The sequence below is a fragment of the Calypte anna genome, chromosome 2 (assembly GCF_003957555.1).
Source record: "Calypte anna isolate BGI_N300 chromosome 2, bCalAnn1_v1.p, whole genome shotgun sequence".
NCBI classification, from domain to species: Eukaryota; Metazoa; Chordata; class Aves; order Apodiformes; family Trochilidae; genus Calypte; species Calypte anna.
The window spans coordinates 33,774,504-33,793,543 of record NC_044245.1 but is presented as its reverse complement, the minus strand read 5'-3'; the positions used below and the strand labels follow the sequence as shown (position 1 = coordinate 33,793,543).

Below are 19,040 nucleotides of genomic sequence, written 5' to 3'. Positions count from 1 at the left end.
GGAAGTGTCACTGCTAAAGGACAGTTTATAGATACAACATGCAGTTGCTGTCAAACCTATAAGAATGTAATATAGACATCTGTGTATACTTTGTGCTTGAGCAGAACAGACTTCTGCCATTCAGAGTCTAACAGGGGACAACAAGTTGCCCAAGGGACTGGCAATGTAGACGTCTCTGAAAAGGTCAACTTGACACAGGCTCTGACAATCGACCCAAAGCTCTGTCTTCTTTGATAAAAATCAGATAAACTTAAGACCACTAATTGATCTGCAGCCTGTTTAAATGTTGGCCATGCATATCTTCATTGCATATGATTACCGCAGAAAGCAAATGAATTGGGGAAGAAATGCCAGAGTCCAGTGACAGCAGCATTAAAATTGGAAAAGGACACAAATGCCCAGAAAGGCTGTGAAGGATATTCTCAGCTTTCGTCTGGCAAACTGCCCTTGTACTAATTATCTCTGCGACTGAAAAAATAACTGCTAACACCATGTTAAAGTCACATGGCCAGACAACTTTTCTTGACAGAAAGGTATTTCCAGTTATGCTTAAAAACAAGATATATATGTGCTACGGGGGCATGGACCTTTAGATAAACTGTTGGTGATTTGACACAGCAAGTACAGAAGACTTGCTTCTTATCAGCCCTTACACCTTTTTGAGAACTGTTGCATTGTAACTATGACCTGCACTGACATGCAATCTGGCTGTCCTTCCCTCATCGTACATAATTCACATAATTCTTTCAGGGCTGTCAAGGAAGGGGTGGGCAAGAAGAGTTCCTTTAGGAAGTAGCTCTTAAGTGCTCTTCCTGTTGCAACATGTGGAGAGGAAACAGAGGCCTGATTTCCTGACCCATACAGGAAAGCAGGAACAGGTTGCTGTGAGGAGTTTGGGGTTGCTTTTCTTGGAAAGGAAACACAAGCCAAATCATCAGATGCAGTTAGCATTGTGCCCTACTAAAAACCTGTGTAAAACAACATGACTCATTACAGCCTTAGTATTTAGTACTCATTTAGACATTACTGTAATTATAAGAGCATGTTGCCATATTGGAGTGTGGGGTCAATCTAATTATAAAGTTGCCAATGACTTTTTTTTTTCCACTACTGTATCTTCTTGAAGTTCTAAGTGGTTGTACTTCAAGAAATCAAAACCTTAGCACCTTCTTTTCTGAAGCCTTTCATCTACTATGAGGACAGCCTTATCAGTCTTGCTAGTATTAGGGTAATGAAAATACCATAACAATTGTCCTCAGATTTCAGGTTCATTTAAAGCAATAATTTTATGATCTGATCTTTCTTACTTCACTATTTAACACTGGAAATCTGTTTGACTTCTAGGGCTGAAGTGACATGAGTATTTCTGATAGGCACCACATCATAAATATCTAACCTGACTCAAGAGTATTTCTTGATTCTACATACACACAACACATACTTTCTTTAATTTAATTTATGCCCTAGCTTTACTAAGCCTGATTTTCAGAGAAAATATTCTGCAAATTGTCTGTGAGCTCATCCTGATAAGTGCAAAACCCCTTTTATTTCTATTCTTTCCTTTTCCTAATGTATCTCTACTTGAATTAATGTTCAGACTTGAATTCTTCTTATTTCTGCTGTATTGGTGCTGACTGTTGCTGCTGGATAGCTTTACGTTAATTGCTAGTGACCTGATTATTTTTAAAAAAGCCCAAAGCATTGAAGAGTTGGTTATATAATACAGAATGCTGGGTCTTTTTTGCTACTACTATCTGCTCATTATTTCCACAATCTCTATCTCAGTAAGTGTCATGTTCTTTGATTTCTTGGTGTAAATCCTTGGTTTTAGAGTAACTAATGAATAATAAGAGAAGCAAACTGGGAAAGATCATACTGAACAGATTGGGCTAGAATTTTGAACTTCACCTGTCCCTCCATCTTTAAGCATTCATTATGGTAAATATTGATCACATCCTCACTAAAAAGTAGTTTTCCAGAAGTTCACCTCTTTCCAATACAGCTAAGTGGCCCAGACTAGTAATCTTCAAGTCTGATCCTGTAAACTTTTGGTAAATCTGATCAAGATACAAGGAACATGAACCAGAATGGCAAGCAGCTTAGTACACTGGGCTCTGTACATACATGGTAAAATACAATTTCACAGTGGTGAAAGCAAAATGTACATGTGTTTCTTCATTGCACAAGTAATGTGTAAGAAGACAAAATTAACTCCTAGCTCTAAGTCACTACCATCGTAGGGTTTGCTAACTTGGATGCCATAAATGTTAAAATGGAAGATCAGTGAAAATCGGGCACAGTCACATTTATTCTAATGTTTTAAGCAGTGCATTTCCATGCTTGGGCTGTAATTCCTTTTTGTTGTGGCTAGTTCCGTTTTATGCCAGGTTTGTGTTCAGAAATTGAAAGTGCAAAAACTGGCATAAGGAAGAGTGCAGGAATAGAGCAGTCTGCAGTTAAACTGGCTTGGAATGCAATGGGACAGCACACTTAAATCCTTATGAAATATGTGATCTTTATCTTTTTTTCAAAGGTTTTGTTTTTTCTGTTTATTGAGCCTTTTAGAATGTTCCAACACTTTGTATCATCATTATTATTATTTTTTTTTATTTGAAGTGAATGCTTGAGTGATATACTTGTCAGATTTTTTTACCTTAGCTGTTCACCTTTCTTTATTCAAGCATGTACTGTCAGGTGCCAATATATTTCAGTGAAATAGGCAGCCCGAGCCTAATGTCATGAAGGTTGGCAGCCATTACTGTTTGACTTGTCAAATAAATTCTGATGTGTTTTTATCATTATATTGGACAAAAATATTTGGTGTTCCTAATACTGTTACTGGAAAAACAGAGGTGGGCGGGAGAAAACCACAAAGAATTCTTTGTGGAAGAGTTTTGGAAACTGTTGAATAGTTATTCATCCACATAGCTGTCTTGGAATGAAAGAACTATTTCCTGGAGAAACAACCTATCCAAAATCCTGCTCATCCATATCTTGTGATTAGTAGTATTAAAGCAATGGGTAGGTAAAGCAAACTGCGTCCCTGCTTCCCACTCTCTATTGCACTTTTTTTTTTTTTTTTTTTTTTTAAAATCATCTCTTATTTGTTTGTGGCCTAAGTGACGATGCCTTCAAAACACATCAGACATGAGTTTAGCAATTCTGTCATCATAGGATTTTTAAGGCACACAATATTACACAGTTTATAATAGGTTGTAATTGTGACAGAGTAATGCCAGCAAATCTAGACCTTTTGATTTTGAACTTTATGAAGCATTTCACTATTTAGATATATAGATTCCAAAGTTAAATTTACATTTGGCTTTTATGCATGTGTAGTTTCACTTAGAGAATTTTGAGAAACTTGTGTTGGTGGGCATGAAAGGGGATCTAGAGGTTTAAATTAATACGTACTGGAAGACCAGCACTGGCACTTTCTCTCCCTATTTTTCATTTCTGTGCTCCTGGTACACCAGTGTATGTTTTTTCTGAGGATTGTGGCTTAGTGATTTAAACAACTCTGTCTTATGTTGAATTTGCATATGAATTTGCACAGAGCCCTGTTTAGTCTTTGGACAACATTTTCACTGTAGCAGTAAGTTTATTTTAAATTGCATCTTTTCCAGCATTGTCATGTTATTAGTAGAGCTGCGTTTCCACTATAAGGCTTAATTAAATGCTCATGATGAACATCTAGGGAGAGTTGTGTCTCACCTGCTGTAGGATCTCTTCTGTTGCTCACCTTCCCCATGTAGCTCCCATTAGTGTTAACAGGAATCACTCAGGCAAGTAAAGGACAGAACAGATCTCAAAGTGATAAAGATCAACGTGAAAAGTCATGATTCATTTCAGTGCAATTCTGAAGAAGTGAAAGTGCCGATTAATGTATTTTAAACCAAATCAATATGACAACTGCAGAAAGATTTGAGAAGAGGGATATATAAAAAAATAGCACATTAAGGTTTTTTTTTCTCATGTGTTTTACCTTATCTTTTAGGAGACAGAGTAGGAAACTGATCAGTGTGGTATCAAAAAATAGAGGATTCTGATTTAATATTAATCAAAATTTATTTGGCACCGACCTGCTTAATGCTAAATTGGTGAATAATGAGCTGACAAATGGGAAGGGCCAAAATTTGGAGGTGCAGCATTTCAAGCTGGTTCCACCTTCTTGAAATTATTCTTTCTATACATTTTACAATAACCAAATCTCTTATTTCTGGAGTGCCAGGAGGTTTTATAGAGGTATCTGTTGCTATTTTTGATGTGCTGACAGGAGAATTTGTACACTGGTAGGCATATCTCCCCCTAGTGCAATACAGTGAGTAGTAGCCACTCATCACTAGTTTATGGAGAATTACATAGTGACTAAATTGCAAAGCAGCTTTAAATTCAAACTTAAGAATGTTTAGCCTTATGATAGTATTGCTGTCAAAGCAAGACAGCACAGAACACAGAGTGAAATGGATAAACAGAAAATAAGCTCTACTTGCTCATACAGAAGCTATTAAAATTAAAATCTAAGTTTTTGTCATAATAGGAGAACACAAGTTGAATACTGCTGTATTTTTTAATAGCATGACACTTTTTTTCACTTGATACTTGATATTTTGGCAGGAATTTTTTTTTGGTAATAAAGTGAACCAATCATGATTAAATTGTAAACTATAAATAATGGCGTAGAGTGCTAACGACATGCAAATGTAACTGGTATATGTTGGAATAACCAGCAAGCCTGCTGTTTGAGGATCATATAACAAAACTAAGATGACAGCTTTGATCCAGCCAGTTCAGTGATATTTATGTTTTCAGAATTGGAAGATAGCTTTCCAGTGATGTAAATTATTAGTACATATACATTCTGTCTGGTTAGTGTATACATAATGTAACTGGTCATCTTAGTGGTATTGCTTACATTCTTTTTGCATTAACTCATCACACTCCATTCCCATGGAATTAAAAACAGGAAATAGTTTGCAGTGTAACAGAAGCACCCAGTGTATTTAACCATGTTTAAGCACTGTGTTTCAATAGAGGTACTCTGTATTGTAAGTGTATGACAAAGCATTTATTACTGTGTTATTGCCGTATTACAGAGCAAAGAGTGCTAAATAATCAATCAGTTAATGGTCTGTATGGCAGCTTGAACACAGCACATCCATTGTGCTTATGGAGTTAGAAGGATGAGTTTATGACTGCAGTGTGGTTGCATGTTTAGCCAGAGCTTAATATCCTAAACTGGAGCTGACACAAATATTTTTAAAATGCAGCTTCAGCAACAGTTTCCAAGTTCTCCAGTATTTCAGACAGAACAATCAAGAATTATCTCAAAGGTTCTCAGAGAAGTTATTTACTTTTGTTGGAACAAGAGAGGGAGGGGGAACATATCACAAAATACTTCCTTTGGCTTCCTTTCACAAATTATTATTAATTATGTTCTACTAATTTTATCAGCTTCAAGTTGCGATACAAATAGGGCTTGCTGGAAATATATTAGTGAAGGAAAAGTAGCTGCTTCAAGATGCAGCTGGTGGAAAATGCTTTGAAAACCTGTAGCTACCTGTCTTAAAGTGATACAACTTGTTAGTGAAGGGCTCGCATATTAAACTTGTTTTCCACTTGTTTTCCACTTGTTTTGTGGGATGAAGAAGCTGTTTCTAGAATGGGGGGTAAGAAATGTGCACCGATAAATTGCTTTGTAGTGTCTGGGGATTTAAAGAGTAATTTTAGTCTCTCAGTCTTCATCCTTTTGTAATGAAATGCCATTTTCTTTGCAGATAGCAAAAATACCGACTATGCCAATTTCTATCAAGGTTTGTGGGACTGCACAGGAGATGAACCTGATGAGTTGACCTTTAAACGTGGTGATGTTATCTACATTCTCAGCAAGGTATGGGATGCTACTGGGTCTACGTAGTTGTAGAAAGAGAACTATGGCAGCAGGGCACATTCCCACAGTTCTATGGGGGGAAACTGGCACTCCCTTTCAGCTCCTTTGTTTGCAATCAGATATTCACTGCAATTAATTATTTTGTCAAATGAACTATAGTCACATTTAAAACATAGCCGTGTCACAGGAATTAACTTAAAAGCATGTTTATTTACTTGTTAAATCTTGGCTACCATTTGTTAACTGATTTAACAAGAGACAATGTACTTTCTGCTTGTAAAAGTTAACCTTGTGGAATTTAAAATTATCTTGCATGTTATGTTTTTTGTTTCCTGTTTTATATTCCTGACTGTGCTGATTCTGAGTATTTGGGCATCTTGCTACAGAAGATGGTTTGTTTTTTTGAACTATGCTTTCATCTTTGTGTGTATATTGTAATTGTTCTGACAGCTCAGATTCCAATTTTTCTCTGACAGATTTGGGCAATTTTTAACTTACTGCTTCCCTGTTTGCAAAGCAAATGAGAAATCTAATTCCTCTCATCTAAAGTGATGATAAGCAGTATAAGCATGAAATTTTATTCTACTTTAATGTTGGTTAATTTTCTTATTTTTCATTAACCCTCTCAAGAAAAGCAAAACCTCTCCTAAATTATAAGTTATAAATTATAAGTTGTGCCGGGGGAGGTTTAGGTTGGACATTAGAAAGAATTTCTTTACGGAGAGGGTGGTCAGGCATTGGAATGGGCTGTCCAGGGAAGTAGTGGATTCTCCATCCCTGGAGATATTTAAAAAGAGACTGGATGTGGCACTCAGTGCCATGGTCTGGTAACTGCAGCAGTAGTGGATCAAGGGTTGGACTTGATGATCTCTGAGGACCTTTCCAACCCAGCCAATTCTATAATTCTATGATTCTATATATCTCATAGTCCATTGAAGTCTACTTCTGAACAATTCATCACAGGAAATTTCTCTTTTCTCCACATATTAGAAAAAAAGTTAAGCTTTTCTAGTTCTCATTCAAAAAATGACAAAGCCAAACACCTTTTTCAGTGTATGTAGAATATTTTTCTCAGATGTAATTGCCATTCAATACAATTTATTTCAGTGTGGGTCATTGAAATAAACAAGTAGGTACAAGAAAGCTAAAGTCATCTGTTTTAGTTCCCAACTTCTCAGTTTTGTCACAATTGCTTTAAATCTTCTGTGATACCTTTAACTGCAGTATTTCTGGATAATAAATTGAACAGCTTCTGCTTAAATAAATTTAAGATGTATAAATAGAAAGATAGTTCTACATAAAAAATATAGAAGATTAATATGGCCATGTATGACTTTTGAGGTATTTCATTGTCACTTAAACTAATAACTGAATTGCATTACTAAAGACTAGATAACACTCTTGGATAGGGCAAACCTTCAAGTAGTCATACAGCACTGAAGAATGGTACTCATTTAAAATAACCACCTCTCCTCCTTTTTTCTCTCCTCAAAATGAGGGGGGGAAAACCCCATGAACAAAAAAATTCCTCTGTTAAGTTTGGCCTCTTTGAGTTCTGCTTTTCTGTTGCGGTGTCTTCAGCTTGTAGGTGAAAAAATATTTTGCTACTCCTTCCCCAAAAGAGTGAGAAATTTAATTTAAAAAATGGGGCAGAATAGAAAAACAGTGTCTTAAGGTGTCCTGTATATCAACTGTCTTGTGGTCATGCTATGATTAATCCACAATCGGTCCTTGAACCAGGCTTGCCAGATATATATAGAGCCTCTCTCTTTGGGAATGATTTCTACTCCAAAATACAGGCCAGAAAATTCAGCCCTATTTCTCTTAGAGATTGTTACAGCTTTTTCAGAAAGATGAGTGTTGGCTACTACTGTCAGCTTTGAATTTAGGGTCCTTGGAGGGGAAAGTGCTAGAGAATGATCCATCTTCACCCCTCCACTTGATTCAGTTTCAAGGTCTGATCATTTACGAGTTCTTTGTCTGGTAAGTGAAAATATAACCAAAGGAAAAGTGAACCTAACTGCCCTGAAGTGGGTCAAGACTTTTCTTCAGAAAATATTCCCTAATACGTTACATTAATACTTGGCTTTTGTGGCAGTCGGCAGGAATCTTTGGCAATTTTTTTATTTTTTCACACCATCTAGTGGTTGAAAATGAGAGATGCAGGTACTGACAGGAGGTGATGTGCACGGTTCCAAAATGGTGTCATAAATTCAGCTTCAGCTTGAACCTAGCTATGGCTTTATTGCCTTTTTATCATATGTCATCCAGGTATGAACATAACTCTTGAAAATCACATTTTGCTGATAAGGAAGTGAGTACAGTGTACAGCAGTATTATAGAAGGAAGTGTGAAGCATTAACAAAATATCGAGCATATTTGTGCAACATGTAATAGTTCTTTGTTTTACAATGAAATATAAATGCTATAGCTTGCTCTGATGAATGCAATAAGATAGATATTTGCCTCTCTCTCCCAGCAATATTTATTCCAAAGCGATATATCTTTACCTGTTTCATATTACTCTCTAGATATTAGGGGAAAAGTGACTATTTTGTTTCCAAGAAATGAGATAATTAGTACAACAGAAGTAATTATGAACCAGTGTAACTAATATGGGCACTGATATAATTTAAATAAAGCAAGAGGAACAATATATTACAAATAAGTTCTTAGGTGAATACCTTTAAGGAGGAGTAAGTTCTCCGTTTGGCAATGTTACTTCCTAAAATAGTTAAGCATTATGCAAAGACAAATCCCCCATAATTTGCTTTATACTGAGAATCAAAATTCAATGTTAGTGCAATGAGCATGATTTGCATGCTGATACTCTGATAATAAAAACATCTATTCCCACCTAGTGTAATCACCTTACAAATGCATTTTCCCCTTGTTTAAAATGTGCATTTAGATACTGTTCTAGCTATTACCTAAATATTAAAAAATATTTTTAAAATAGCAAGCCCCAAATTTTTTTTTAGGTTTTTCTACCTCTGAGGGTTTCCTTCACAAGTTGAGTTTTTAATGAGCAGAATTAATAGAAATGTTGCAATATTACATGTTAACTTTATTTTAAAAAGTTACATTTTTCAGAATAATTAGTAAATGTCTCTGCACAGATAAATTCACACTTTTATGATTTCAATTTACAGTATTCCTGAATATTGAGGTGGCTTCTGTAACTTAGGCTATGAATCTTGTGAACTTCCGTAGAACTGTATACCCCTCTTGTGTTATGCAGTGGAAAACATTTTATTAGCCCTACCAATAGGGGGACTCATTAATAGTATTTCTTATTTAATATTGACTTCTTTTTTTAATATTGACTATTAGAAATGCAATAACTGGGCATCCTCTTTTCTGAAAGGATGATTGCTCTTAACTCCTGCTCATTTATGGGTTTGCCTTTGCTTTCAAGCCTATATGATAATTCGGGAAGCAAACCATGACATACCAATCCCTTTTATAAATCTTCCATATTTCCTAGTAAAGAAATCAATTTCCAGAAACACAACTGTGAGTGGAGGTAGCCCAACTATTAATATTTTCTAAAGCCTGATAGGCACAATTTATGCAAGCGCAGCACTTGTAGCATTTGTTCTTTTGCTTTAGTTAGATGTTTCATGTTGTAAAATTCTGTAGTTTTATCAGACATTCCTTAAATTTTAAGCCAATTTAAGCTTATTTATTTCCCATTTAATTTCTATTAATATTTGCATTAAACCAACAAGTTATACACTTGAAAACCAGAAATTATGTCTCAAAACGGAGTTCTCCTCCCCTGTTATTATTTCAGTACCTACTAGCAGAATATAATGCTGCTTACTCTGGTAGTTATGATTCATGGAGGTCTTACCTATGATTTAACCCTTTGCTGTATAATTTTCCATAAAAATTAACAGTTAACTTGGTTTCTAGATTGCCCTTTATTCTGGGACAGAATGTGGCATATCCCATGTGGCAGATTTTATTTCTTTCAATACAAGAAATGTCTGTTAAAGTGCTCACAGCTCAACCTATTTTTTTTTTTTGCTTAATGAAAAGACAAATAAAGGAATCTCCATAGCTTAGATTGCTGGTTATGAAAGTACAACTAAACAGTGCAGCTGTCTTGTAATCTGTGTGAGCATTTTGTATGTTACCTGTATGATCTTTATAAAAATATTTATTTGGCTTTTTTCAAAAATATGTGAAAGGCATACTAAAATACTGAGTGATTTTTGTTAGGTTATTTTCTGGCTGATCATGCTGAGGTCTGTATTTAGCAAGAATTCTTTCCATCACCATACTGCCTATGTCTTCCTTAGAAAACAGAGAGTACCAATAGAAGCAGGCTTGCAGAGTGAAACCCTCTAATGCTGAAACCCCAATATCCACACAGTGTACTTTCAAAGTTGTTTGACCTCTAAAGAGGTCAGCCCTGGTTTTGTGGAACTGAGAATACATCAGTGGTTGGAGGACGTTCACCTGCATCTTCCACTTTAGCTTCACCTGAAGTAAATTTCCTGTGTGAGCTCTGAGACTCAGGTGCCTGCAAAGAGAGCCAGGTTAGGGAAAGTGGAAGCAGTGGGAGATTCGCTTCAGTAGGATTATTCTGATGGAAATTAAAACTCGGTGTTAAGTTCCACACTTTCTTCTTTTGGCTTGTTCTGGTGTTCTTCTTGCAGGAAAAACAAACAAAAAAATACATGGCTAAACATGAGGTAAGACTGAGGGCCTTTAAAGGGAAGGTTAGTTAAGACAGACCAGTGCCAAGTCGCTTTAGGTTTCTTGGTCTGTGTAGCAATAATATGTAAGTATTTACCTACCTGATGAGAAAAAAATTTGGCATAGTGTCACCTAATGGAAAAAAACACCAACTCTTCTATCATGCCAGGGTGTTTTCAGCAGCCACTTTTGTTCAGAATTTGGTTCAGAATTTAGTCTGCTTACCTCGATTTATATTAGAACTCTTTAAATGCTGTCTCATTTGTCTCGTGTCATTGTTGAAAATAAAATCTAATAATGCAACTGTACAATGAATCTGAGGCTTATATTCTTAAAGATGACCATTTTATTGCTATCTTAAAACAACTCTACCTGTAAAGAAGTCTCATTCAGTTATCTAAAACATCTGTCATTTTGTGCTTTTTAGAAAAAATGCTGTTCTGTGCCAAAAATGCTCCCTGGTTGATAATGTATCATTCAGCAATTACACCAAAGGAAGTTCAAAGAGGTTTTTTTTTTTTTTTTTTTTTTGCTAGGCTGAATCTGCTGGATGAATTAGAGGTGTTCTAAAATGTTATCTTGCCAAAATTAACCCTCAGCATATTCTTTGAAAAAATTTCTCCCTGCTTCTTGCACGTCTTTAGCTTGATAGAAGAGGCTACTTATTTTAACCCTAAGCAAGGCTATAGATAGCTTTTGCTTTTCAGTTTTAAAGTTTGTAGATCTTCAGCTTGTAAATTAATGTTGCTTATAGTGCCCCTGGGAGAGGGCAGGAGAAAAATCTTGAATGCACGCACTTCAGTTCTGTGGTGTTTTTTGTTTTTGTTTTTTTTTAAATACAGCTCCATTGTTTTCTTCAAGGCATTGAAAAAGAATGACGATTTTCAGCAACTCCTTCTAAAAAACAAAACAAATAAAAACCCCACCCCACAAACACAAAAAACACACCATATGTATTGGAACAATAGGGACTAATTGTATAAGGACCAGATGTTCTCAACTTTTGCTGAAGTCAGTAGAAGTTAATATGCTGTAAAGCATCTGGAGATCCTCAATGACAGAAAGGATCTGTTCTAAAGGCAGACTGTTTTGGAAATCCCCTTGCATCTAAAAATTCTCTTCTTGCATATCAAAATTATCTTTTATGTAATACAAAAAACTTGCATTTAAAGGGTACCTATAAAAAAACAGGTAGTGTCTTTCTACCTACTCTGTTTCCCCCAAGTGCAAAAGCTTTTATTATGGGTGTACCATGGAATCATAGGTACATACACATCAGTGCTGTGAAATTGGTGTGATGGGGACAAGGAGAAGCATCTGTTCACAGTGTGTTCAGTTCAGAGCACTTCAGGAGCCTGTAAACCCTGATGGGATTCCTCCCCCTTCCCCCCATTATCATAGCACGCTGAACAGTGTTTTGCCAGTGTGTTAAGTCATAACCTGTTCCTTGCTGCCTTCCGAAATGACTTCACTTTGGTTAATAAATTTCTGCAGGAGGGAGAAAAAAAGAAAAAAAAAAAGACAAAACGCCAAGCAACCACTCTTGGAGACAGTGAAAACGCAGAAGTAGCACAGGTGGGATGTGGTCATTTGTTAAGGTGGTTGTTTGGTATTATTTGGCATAAACTATTCCCCTGCCTTAGTGCTTGTCTTCCAGGGGTTGCAGTGGCCCCTTCCTCCCCCCGCCCGGCCTCGCCTTGCCTGGTGTGGCAAATGTGCTCCCAGTCACATGGCAGAGCCCTGGCCGCACACTTGTGCATTCTCCTCATTGCAGGGCGGCTGGATCTGGCCCTGCCCCCCTCTCTTACCCTCTGTTTGCCTCAGAGCAATTCATTTTGCAGTTATTGAATTTCTTTGGAGAGTTATTTTCATACAGCGAGCATCACAGCACCTCTGGATCTTGATAGCATTTCTACATAAGGAGAAAGAAGCTTTGTGTTAGTAATTACCTAACATTGTCAGGAGCTGACTGCAGGCCTCTTTCTAGTGATAACAGAATAACCACATAATGTAGCTTTATAGCACATGATTAATAGAAAATAATTACACATCCTACAAAGGGATGCAATATTTCTTATAAATTGACTACAATGGTTTCCTGTAGATTAAAGGACTCTTCATTATTTTATCAGTCCTTCTGAAGTATAGTTGCTTGCCTATGTTAGCAGTGATGTTGAGAGCTGAATGCGTTGAGGGATGCCAGATGATAAACCTGGTGGTACCTGTGATCTGAAGCTGATGGTTACAAAAGCACTGTGCTTCTCGACTCCTAAGAATTCATATAAAACTCCTAACTGTATTCAGATCCTACTTCAAATTACTAATTATTTCCCACAAATGAAGGCTTTAGACTTTTATTCTGCACATCCGAAACAGGAGTAAGAGACATACGGACCTCACAACAGCAGTGTATTAAATAAATTATCTTATTATGAAGGAGTTCATAATTGATAATGTTGCTAGAAACAATGCATCAATTTAGATCTTATATGGTAATTCAGGGAAGGACTAAGGGGAGCTGCTTATCTGCCTGACTAATAAGCACCTCTTACATTGTACTGAGCACAGAAAGAAGTGTGTAGAACTTTAAAAGGAAATGTCTGTACTTTAATCAGTTTAGAAGGGAGTGCCAGTTAGTTGTTCCAAAACGTTGAATTAAAGTATTTTGTTCTTGGTAGTCAGACATCCATGTTATGTTTTTGTTAGACTTCTAGAGACTGCAGATTGTTTAATTGGAATTCATGTTGCTCTTGAGACCCATGCAAAGAATAGCAATGTAAAGTAAAAGAATCTGTGTTGCAGTATTGTCGGTATGATGTAATGGTTGCAGTGAATCCTTAAATGAGTTTACTAGTCTGTTACATCAACATTCATTTCATCTTCTCCGTTAACTTCATGCCAGAGCAGTAAGTGGTGTATTAGTAAGCAGCAAAACCCAGAAAGTTTTCAAAATAGCAGCATGCTTTTAATTTTGAGTTATCTGAATCGTTTCTTTAAAACAATTATTTCTAGAGTTCATGTAGTGTTGTTAAGTGGAACATTTTCAATGGATAATGTAGTCCACAGGCTTTTCTGTGCCATTTGTCATATGCAATTTAATGACCATTTAACTAAGCCACTTCCCTCATTTCATGTATTGTTTGCTTTTTTGGCTGATGTCTAGCAAAACTTGCTTAATCACTCTTGTCAGTCACTTCATGAGCTCCATGTAACAGCTTAAAATCTTTTGTTGCTTTCTCTTGGGGAGATTTATTGCTGAGATTCCAGTAGTATACGTGAGTACTGCTCTTTTTAACAATTTCCTACTGCAGTCTAAAAATCCAATTTGTATGTTTAACCAGTGTATTGTGAGATAAACCAGTGTATTGTGATTTTAAAGCAGGCTGATCTGTAACATTATAAACCTCAGCGTCAGGGTATTATTTAGCCTTTAAGGATACACATTGTACCCCCATGGGAAAGGTTATGCATGGTGGTTCTATGGAGAGAAGTTAGCACTGAAGATCAGGTCCAGATACCTTGAGACTTTCAGGCCGGACACATCCCTAAAAGTCTGTTCTGCAGTGGAAGGTGGAAGAAGGTGGAAGAAGGTGGAATTATTTTTGCAGCTTTCTAGTTTGCATGTTCATGTCATAAAGGAAGGCTTTCCTGCTGGTTTTCTTATGCATTTTCTTTAACTCATGCTTAATGCACTAATTTATGCATAGTCGGATAGAATTTTTGAAATCACTCACTATGAAGAGAAGGAAGAAAATTCTTTAATTTAAGACTGGTGCTCAACCTTTGCACAATTAGAAAATAAAGAGTGTGTGTGCTTGCATGCAAGAGTGGGGTTTTTTTTTTTTTTAAAAAAAAAGGGAAAAAGAAAAAGAAAAGGCTGGGCCCACATAGAAGTGGGCCATCAACAGGGCTTCATCTAGTTAAGCTAGGGAGAGCTGAGTACACTAAGCACCTCATAGGACCCTAGAGAACTCTCTAACAGGCCAAATATGCCAGCAGCAAGTCATTATAGCTCAAGCTCTAATGAAACTCCATTAACCCTTAAGTTCCATTTGACTATTTATAACCAAAAAACTTCATCTACAGTCAAAATAATAGCTTACAGTGTCATCTCAGTAGGACCAATAATTCAAAATTGTACAGCCTTTTACTTTCCTCATCAGAGGAGCAGTGTAGCAGGAAGCAGATGTTGCTTATCAGAGATATCTGTATTTTGTTTTTTCCATGTTTGTTGCGAAGTAATTTCTATGTTACTAATTATTCCATTTTGAATGGGGTCTCTGTTTTAATAATGCTTCATTTGTAACTCAATATATGTGTGTGTGCAAATTCAGCTGTTGCAATTTATTGAACTGCTGTTAGGACTGGTCTTAAAATATTTACCTCATAGGAAAAAGATTAAATTTGGATCCCACAATACTCTTACTTGGTATTGCTTTTGGAAGATATTATTTCTTTAAACTATTATAATTCATTTTGTTTCATATTTATCTCACTAAGCCTAAACAAATTTAAAACAAAAGTACATTAGTCATCTGTCTGACATACATGATCTGCTGTAGAATTTTCTGCACTCCTAAAGCAATAGTAGACTTTGTCCACAGAAAAAGATTATGTATTAGACTTATAGTGTTCCTTTCATTTGAGAGAAGTAATTTTACAAATAAGCTGACTGTAAGTTTCTTAGAGTTTAGCCTCATGGTTCTGAAAGAATCCCAGTTGATTCTTACATGTCAACATTGTGCTATTAGATTTTAGCTACAAAGATAAGGTTTTTATGTTTGTAATGAATGGAGGATGGGAGAGGTCATCCATTTTTAGTAGGTGTTAGAGAAGTGTGGCCATAATGAAGAAATTGTCTTGAGCATGCCTGGCCTCTTTAAAATTTAACTTGTATCTTTGCTGAGCCCTGCATGCGGATGCCTCTAACAAAAAGATAATGTTTTAATTTTAATTTTCAGTTGAAATGATTATAACTGGATATAAGAAAAAGCATCCGTTTGGAGTTTCATACAAAACTCTGTTGCATTTATATCAGACTAAAGGTTAATATTGCATATTGTTTTCAATTAGGAGTACAATAGATTTGGCTGGTGGGTAGGAGAAATGAAGGGAACCATTGGCTTGGTGCCTAAAGCCTACATAATGGAGATGTATGATATTTGAGAGGCCTGGGTAAGTACATTTTAATCCAATCTTCTGTAATGGCTTATATGTTCCCTTGTTCTCTGTTTCATAAGTATTTCTTTCCTGGAACCTTTGTAGGAGTCCTGTTAACATAAAGATTATGGCAAAATATATTGAAAGTTCAATTAAAGCACTTTTTCTGGGATTCTGTTTGAAATATTAAACCAGAGTGTACAAAAGAATGTTGTCTTTTATAACCATGTTCCTTTTCCAGATTTTTTTTAAAAATAGAATTGTTGTGCTTTCTATTTAATTTTGTTACTATAATATGTATGAATCTGTGCAGATAACTGTGGGGGGGAATGGGTACTTGAATTAGGTTTGAGATGCACGTTTGAGATTTTTTTGGTTAATGATGTACTTTTAACTTCCCTCTCCCTAATCAGGAGAAATCTGCACTTAAATCAAGAATGGTGTGCAGCTGTAGTTCACAGACCTGGCCTCTGAAAGAAGAAGGTTCTGCTGTACACATTTTGTGGTTTCAGCAAATGTAGCTCAGATCGTCGCCTTGCGTGTATTAAACATTAAAACCTGTAATTGATCATAATTCTGTGGAAATGTTCTCTTAGCCACTTTTTATGAATTTGTAATACCAGGAAATGAAATAGGTAGGAACTAACATATGGGGCACAAGCAGCCAAATACTGCCTGTTGCTCTTTTCTTAAGCATACTAGCAGCACTCTCTCTAGATATGATTGTATTCTTTCAGGAAATTTGGCTATCTTTTCCTGTTCCTCAGGTTTGAAAAAAATGAAGCTGAACTTCAAAAGCAGAACACTGTTGCTCAGTTCATGCATGCATTAACCTTTTAATAGTCACTGTCCATTTTGTGCAGTTTCCTAGGCAAATAAAGGGAAATTTATATATAATATTGCAAGTCCTCAGGGTATGCCAAATTTTGTATTATGTTTTAGCCAATGATTTATTTTCCTCATATATTTATTCTTATTAATTAATATTTTGTTACCATTAAATGAAGGCTTGGTTCTTTTGCTGATGTAATAAATTGATCTGTGTGGTAGTATTGCCCTGATACCATTTTGACTGAAGATAGGAATTATGTGATAATTTGTCTGAAGATAATATATTCAAATAATTTTTGTTGAGTCGACATGAGCAAAATGGTAGGAAAGAATGATTTTTGTATGAAATGTTTTATCTGTGCCTTGCAGGTACTTTCACAGGGTAAAATCTGAATACCTTGTTGATATGTGGAATTTCTGATACCAGTTGTGCTGCAGACATCTTCAGCTCTCCACAGGCTAATAACATCTACCTGCAACCTAAGCATCAATTTCAGAACTTTTTGGCTAAAAGCATCAATTGAAACAAAAAAGTGTACCTGGACGAGGGGTTGGGCAGGTTGGAGTTAACACTTTAAATCCTCTTGTTGGAGATGCACTTTACTATAAGCATGCAAGACCAACTTTTTTTTTTTTTTTTCCAAGACAACTTGATTTGTGAGACCCCCTTAATCTGCCAAAGAGGCAGGTCAAGCCAATCTGTGGATTGCTGAGACTCTGCAGGTCCCCTTGTAGTTGTTTCTGCTGTTTATGCTTCAGGCAGGCCCTGGAAGCTCTGCGGGTTAAAAGGTAACATTAGTCTAAAATTGGAATTAGATCCCTTCAGTAAGCTAAGATGCTGTGTTTTATATTAGCTCTAATGTATGATGTTACACTGGATTCTAATAGGAGTCAAACAGGGTAGAGAGTTTTGCTGTAATTTTTTAAAAAAGAGATAGTTGTTGAAATTGATTCTGTATGGTATCAGCAGAGCATTAAAATGATAGATTATGGTCTTCAGATCTTCTACTACTTTAATTTATCAAGTGTGCTTGTGGATTGTGTACAGAATGTGAAGCGTTAATAGCACGGCTAAAAAAGCTCCTTGTTAACATGGCAGCGTAAGAAATCCGCCCACCGAGATGCCTTTTGCCTAATGATGTCATTCCCTATTCCACCGTCTCCTACTTTTTGGGAAGCAAATTACCCTCTCCCCTCCCTCCTCCCCGTTTGAGGCGAGGTGCAAACTTGATTTAGGACAGGTACCAGCGCCGAGTCGGCGCGCAGCGCAGCGTAACCCCGCGCTTCATTGCGCTGCGCTGCACTGCGCGCCCGCGGCAGCAGGTGGCACCAAATTTTCGCGGCTCGGGAGGATGCTGAGCCCGTCCCTTTCCCCATTCCGTGCTTCTAGCGTTTTTCCAGGAGAGGGAGTCCTTCCCCAAGCGATGAGTAGCAGGGCTGCCCGAGCGTTTTCTTCTCCTGGGTCGTGGCGAGGAGAGGAGGAGGAATATCTTTTGTCTGTAGTTGCTCTTTTGGGCTTCCTCCTCCTCCTCTTGGTATATATGAGGAGGAGGAAGTAAACTGCCCTGAAATTCAAAACGTGGCAGGTGTCCTGAAACTCACTTGAAGTGTCTTGGAATAAACCAGCAGTGGACCATAGGAAATTGTTTACTTTAAATCTGTGCAAACACTGTAACCTTTTTTTGTACGGAAACCTCAGTTAATGCAACTTAAACAAAGCTCAATGCTGGAATATGTTAATTGCTTTATTTTCTTTATTTACGTAGGTTGCACTTACTTTTCTGTGAATTTCCACTGATTTTTTAAAAAAGGTGGTTGTAAGTAATTCTGGAGAGCGTTTTAATTGATTATTTGATCTGCTCTGGATTTGTGCTATACTGCCATTAGATCTTACAATAATGTTCTACTCTGCAAATTTTTAAGGTTCAAATAAAGTTTAATTGTTTGCAAACTGTTATGATGCTAATAATTCAACAGCCTGCTGTGTTACTAATGAAATTACTTTGTTATGATTAATTTGGAAAATAGTGTGTTGATTGTAGTAATTAAGCACAACAAGGTGAAGTAAATGATTCTAATGCCATCTGGCCTCCAGACTGAATGAAGAAATGAAATGGGGCTGTCATTTGAATTTATTCAGAGAAGTAAGGGTAATACAAATGCTTTTTATGGTAGAGGCACCCAGATATAATCATGCCACTCTTTAGTATTTTTTTTAAATGTACTTCTATATACAGATAACTGGTTCACATGTTCTTCCAGCATCTGGTTGGAATACACCTCTTTGTGCATAATGCCACTAATTATATACTGGGTAAGATTAAAGAAGTGATATGCATTGGTTTACCTTTTGCTCCTCTATTAGTGATAAACTTTCTTTGACTAGAATTAAGCTGAATGTGAATGCTAATTAAGATTCCATTCTGTATTCAAAGCCAAATGCATAAACTTT

The 19,040-nt window shown here is 36.5% G+C and overlaps 1 protein-coding gene across 4 annotated transcripts in view; it reads left to right on the top strand.

Annotated features, from left to right (window-relative positions):
* The window catches only part of SKAP2 (src kinase associated phosphoprotein 2), a 120,407-nt gene extending 101,864 nt beyond the window's left edge, over positions 1-18,543 (top strand). For all 4 annotated transcript variants that reach the window (XM_030445850.1, XM_030445852.1, XM_030445851.1 and 1 more), the window contains 3 exons: positions 5,778-5,890; positions 15,671-15,772; positions 16,171-18,543. In XM_030445850.1, coding sequence (XP_030301710.1) covers positions 5,778-5,890; positions 15,671-15,763 — 206 coding nt within the window. In that variant the 3' untranslated portion in view covers positions 15,764-15,772; positions 16,171-18,543. The remainder of the gene's footprint in view (positions 1-5,777; positions 5,891-15,670; positions 15,773-16,170) is intronic.
* Positions 18,544-19,040: the final 497 nt, after the last annotated feature.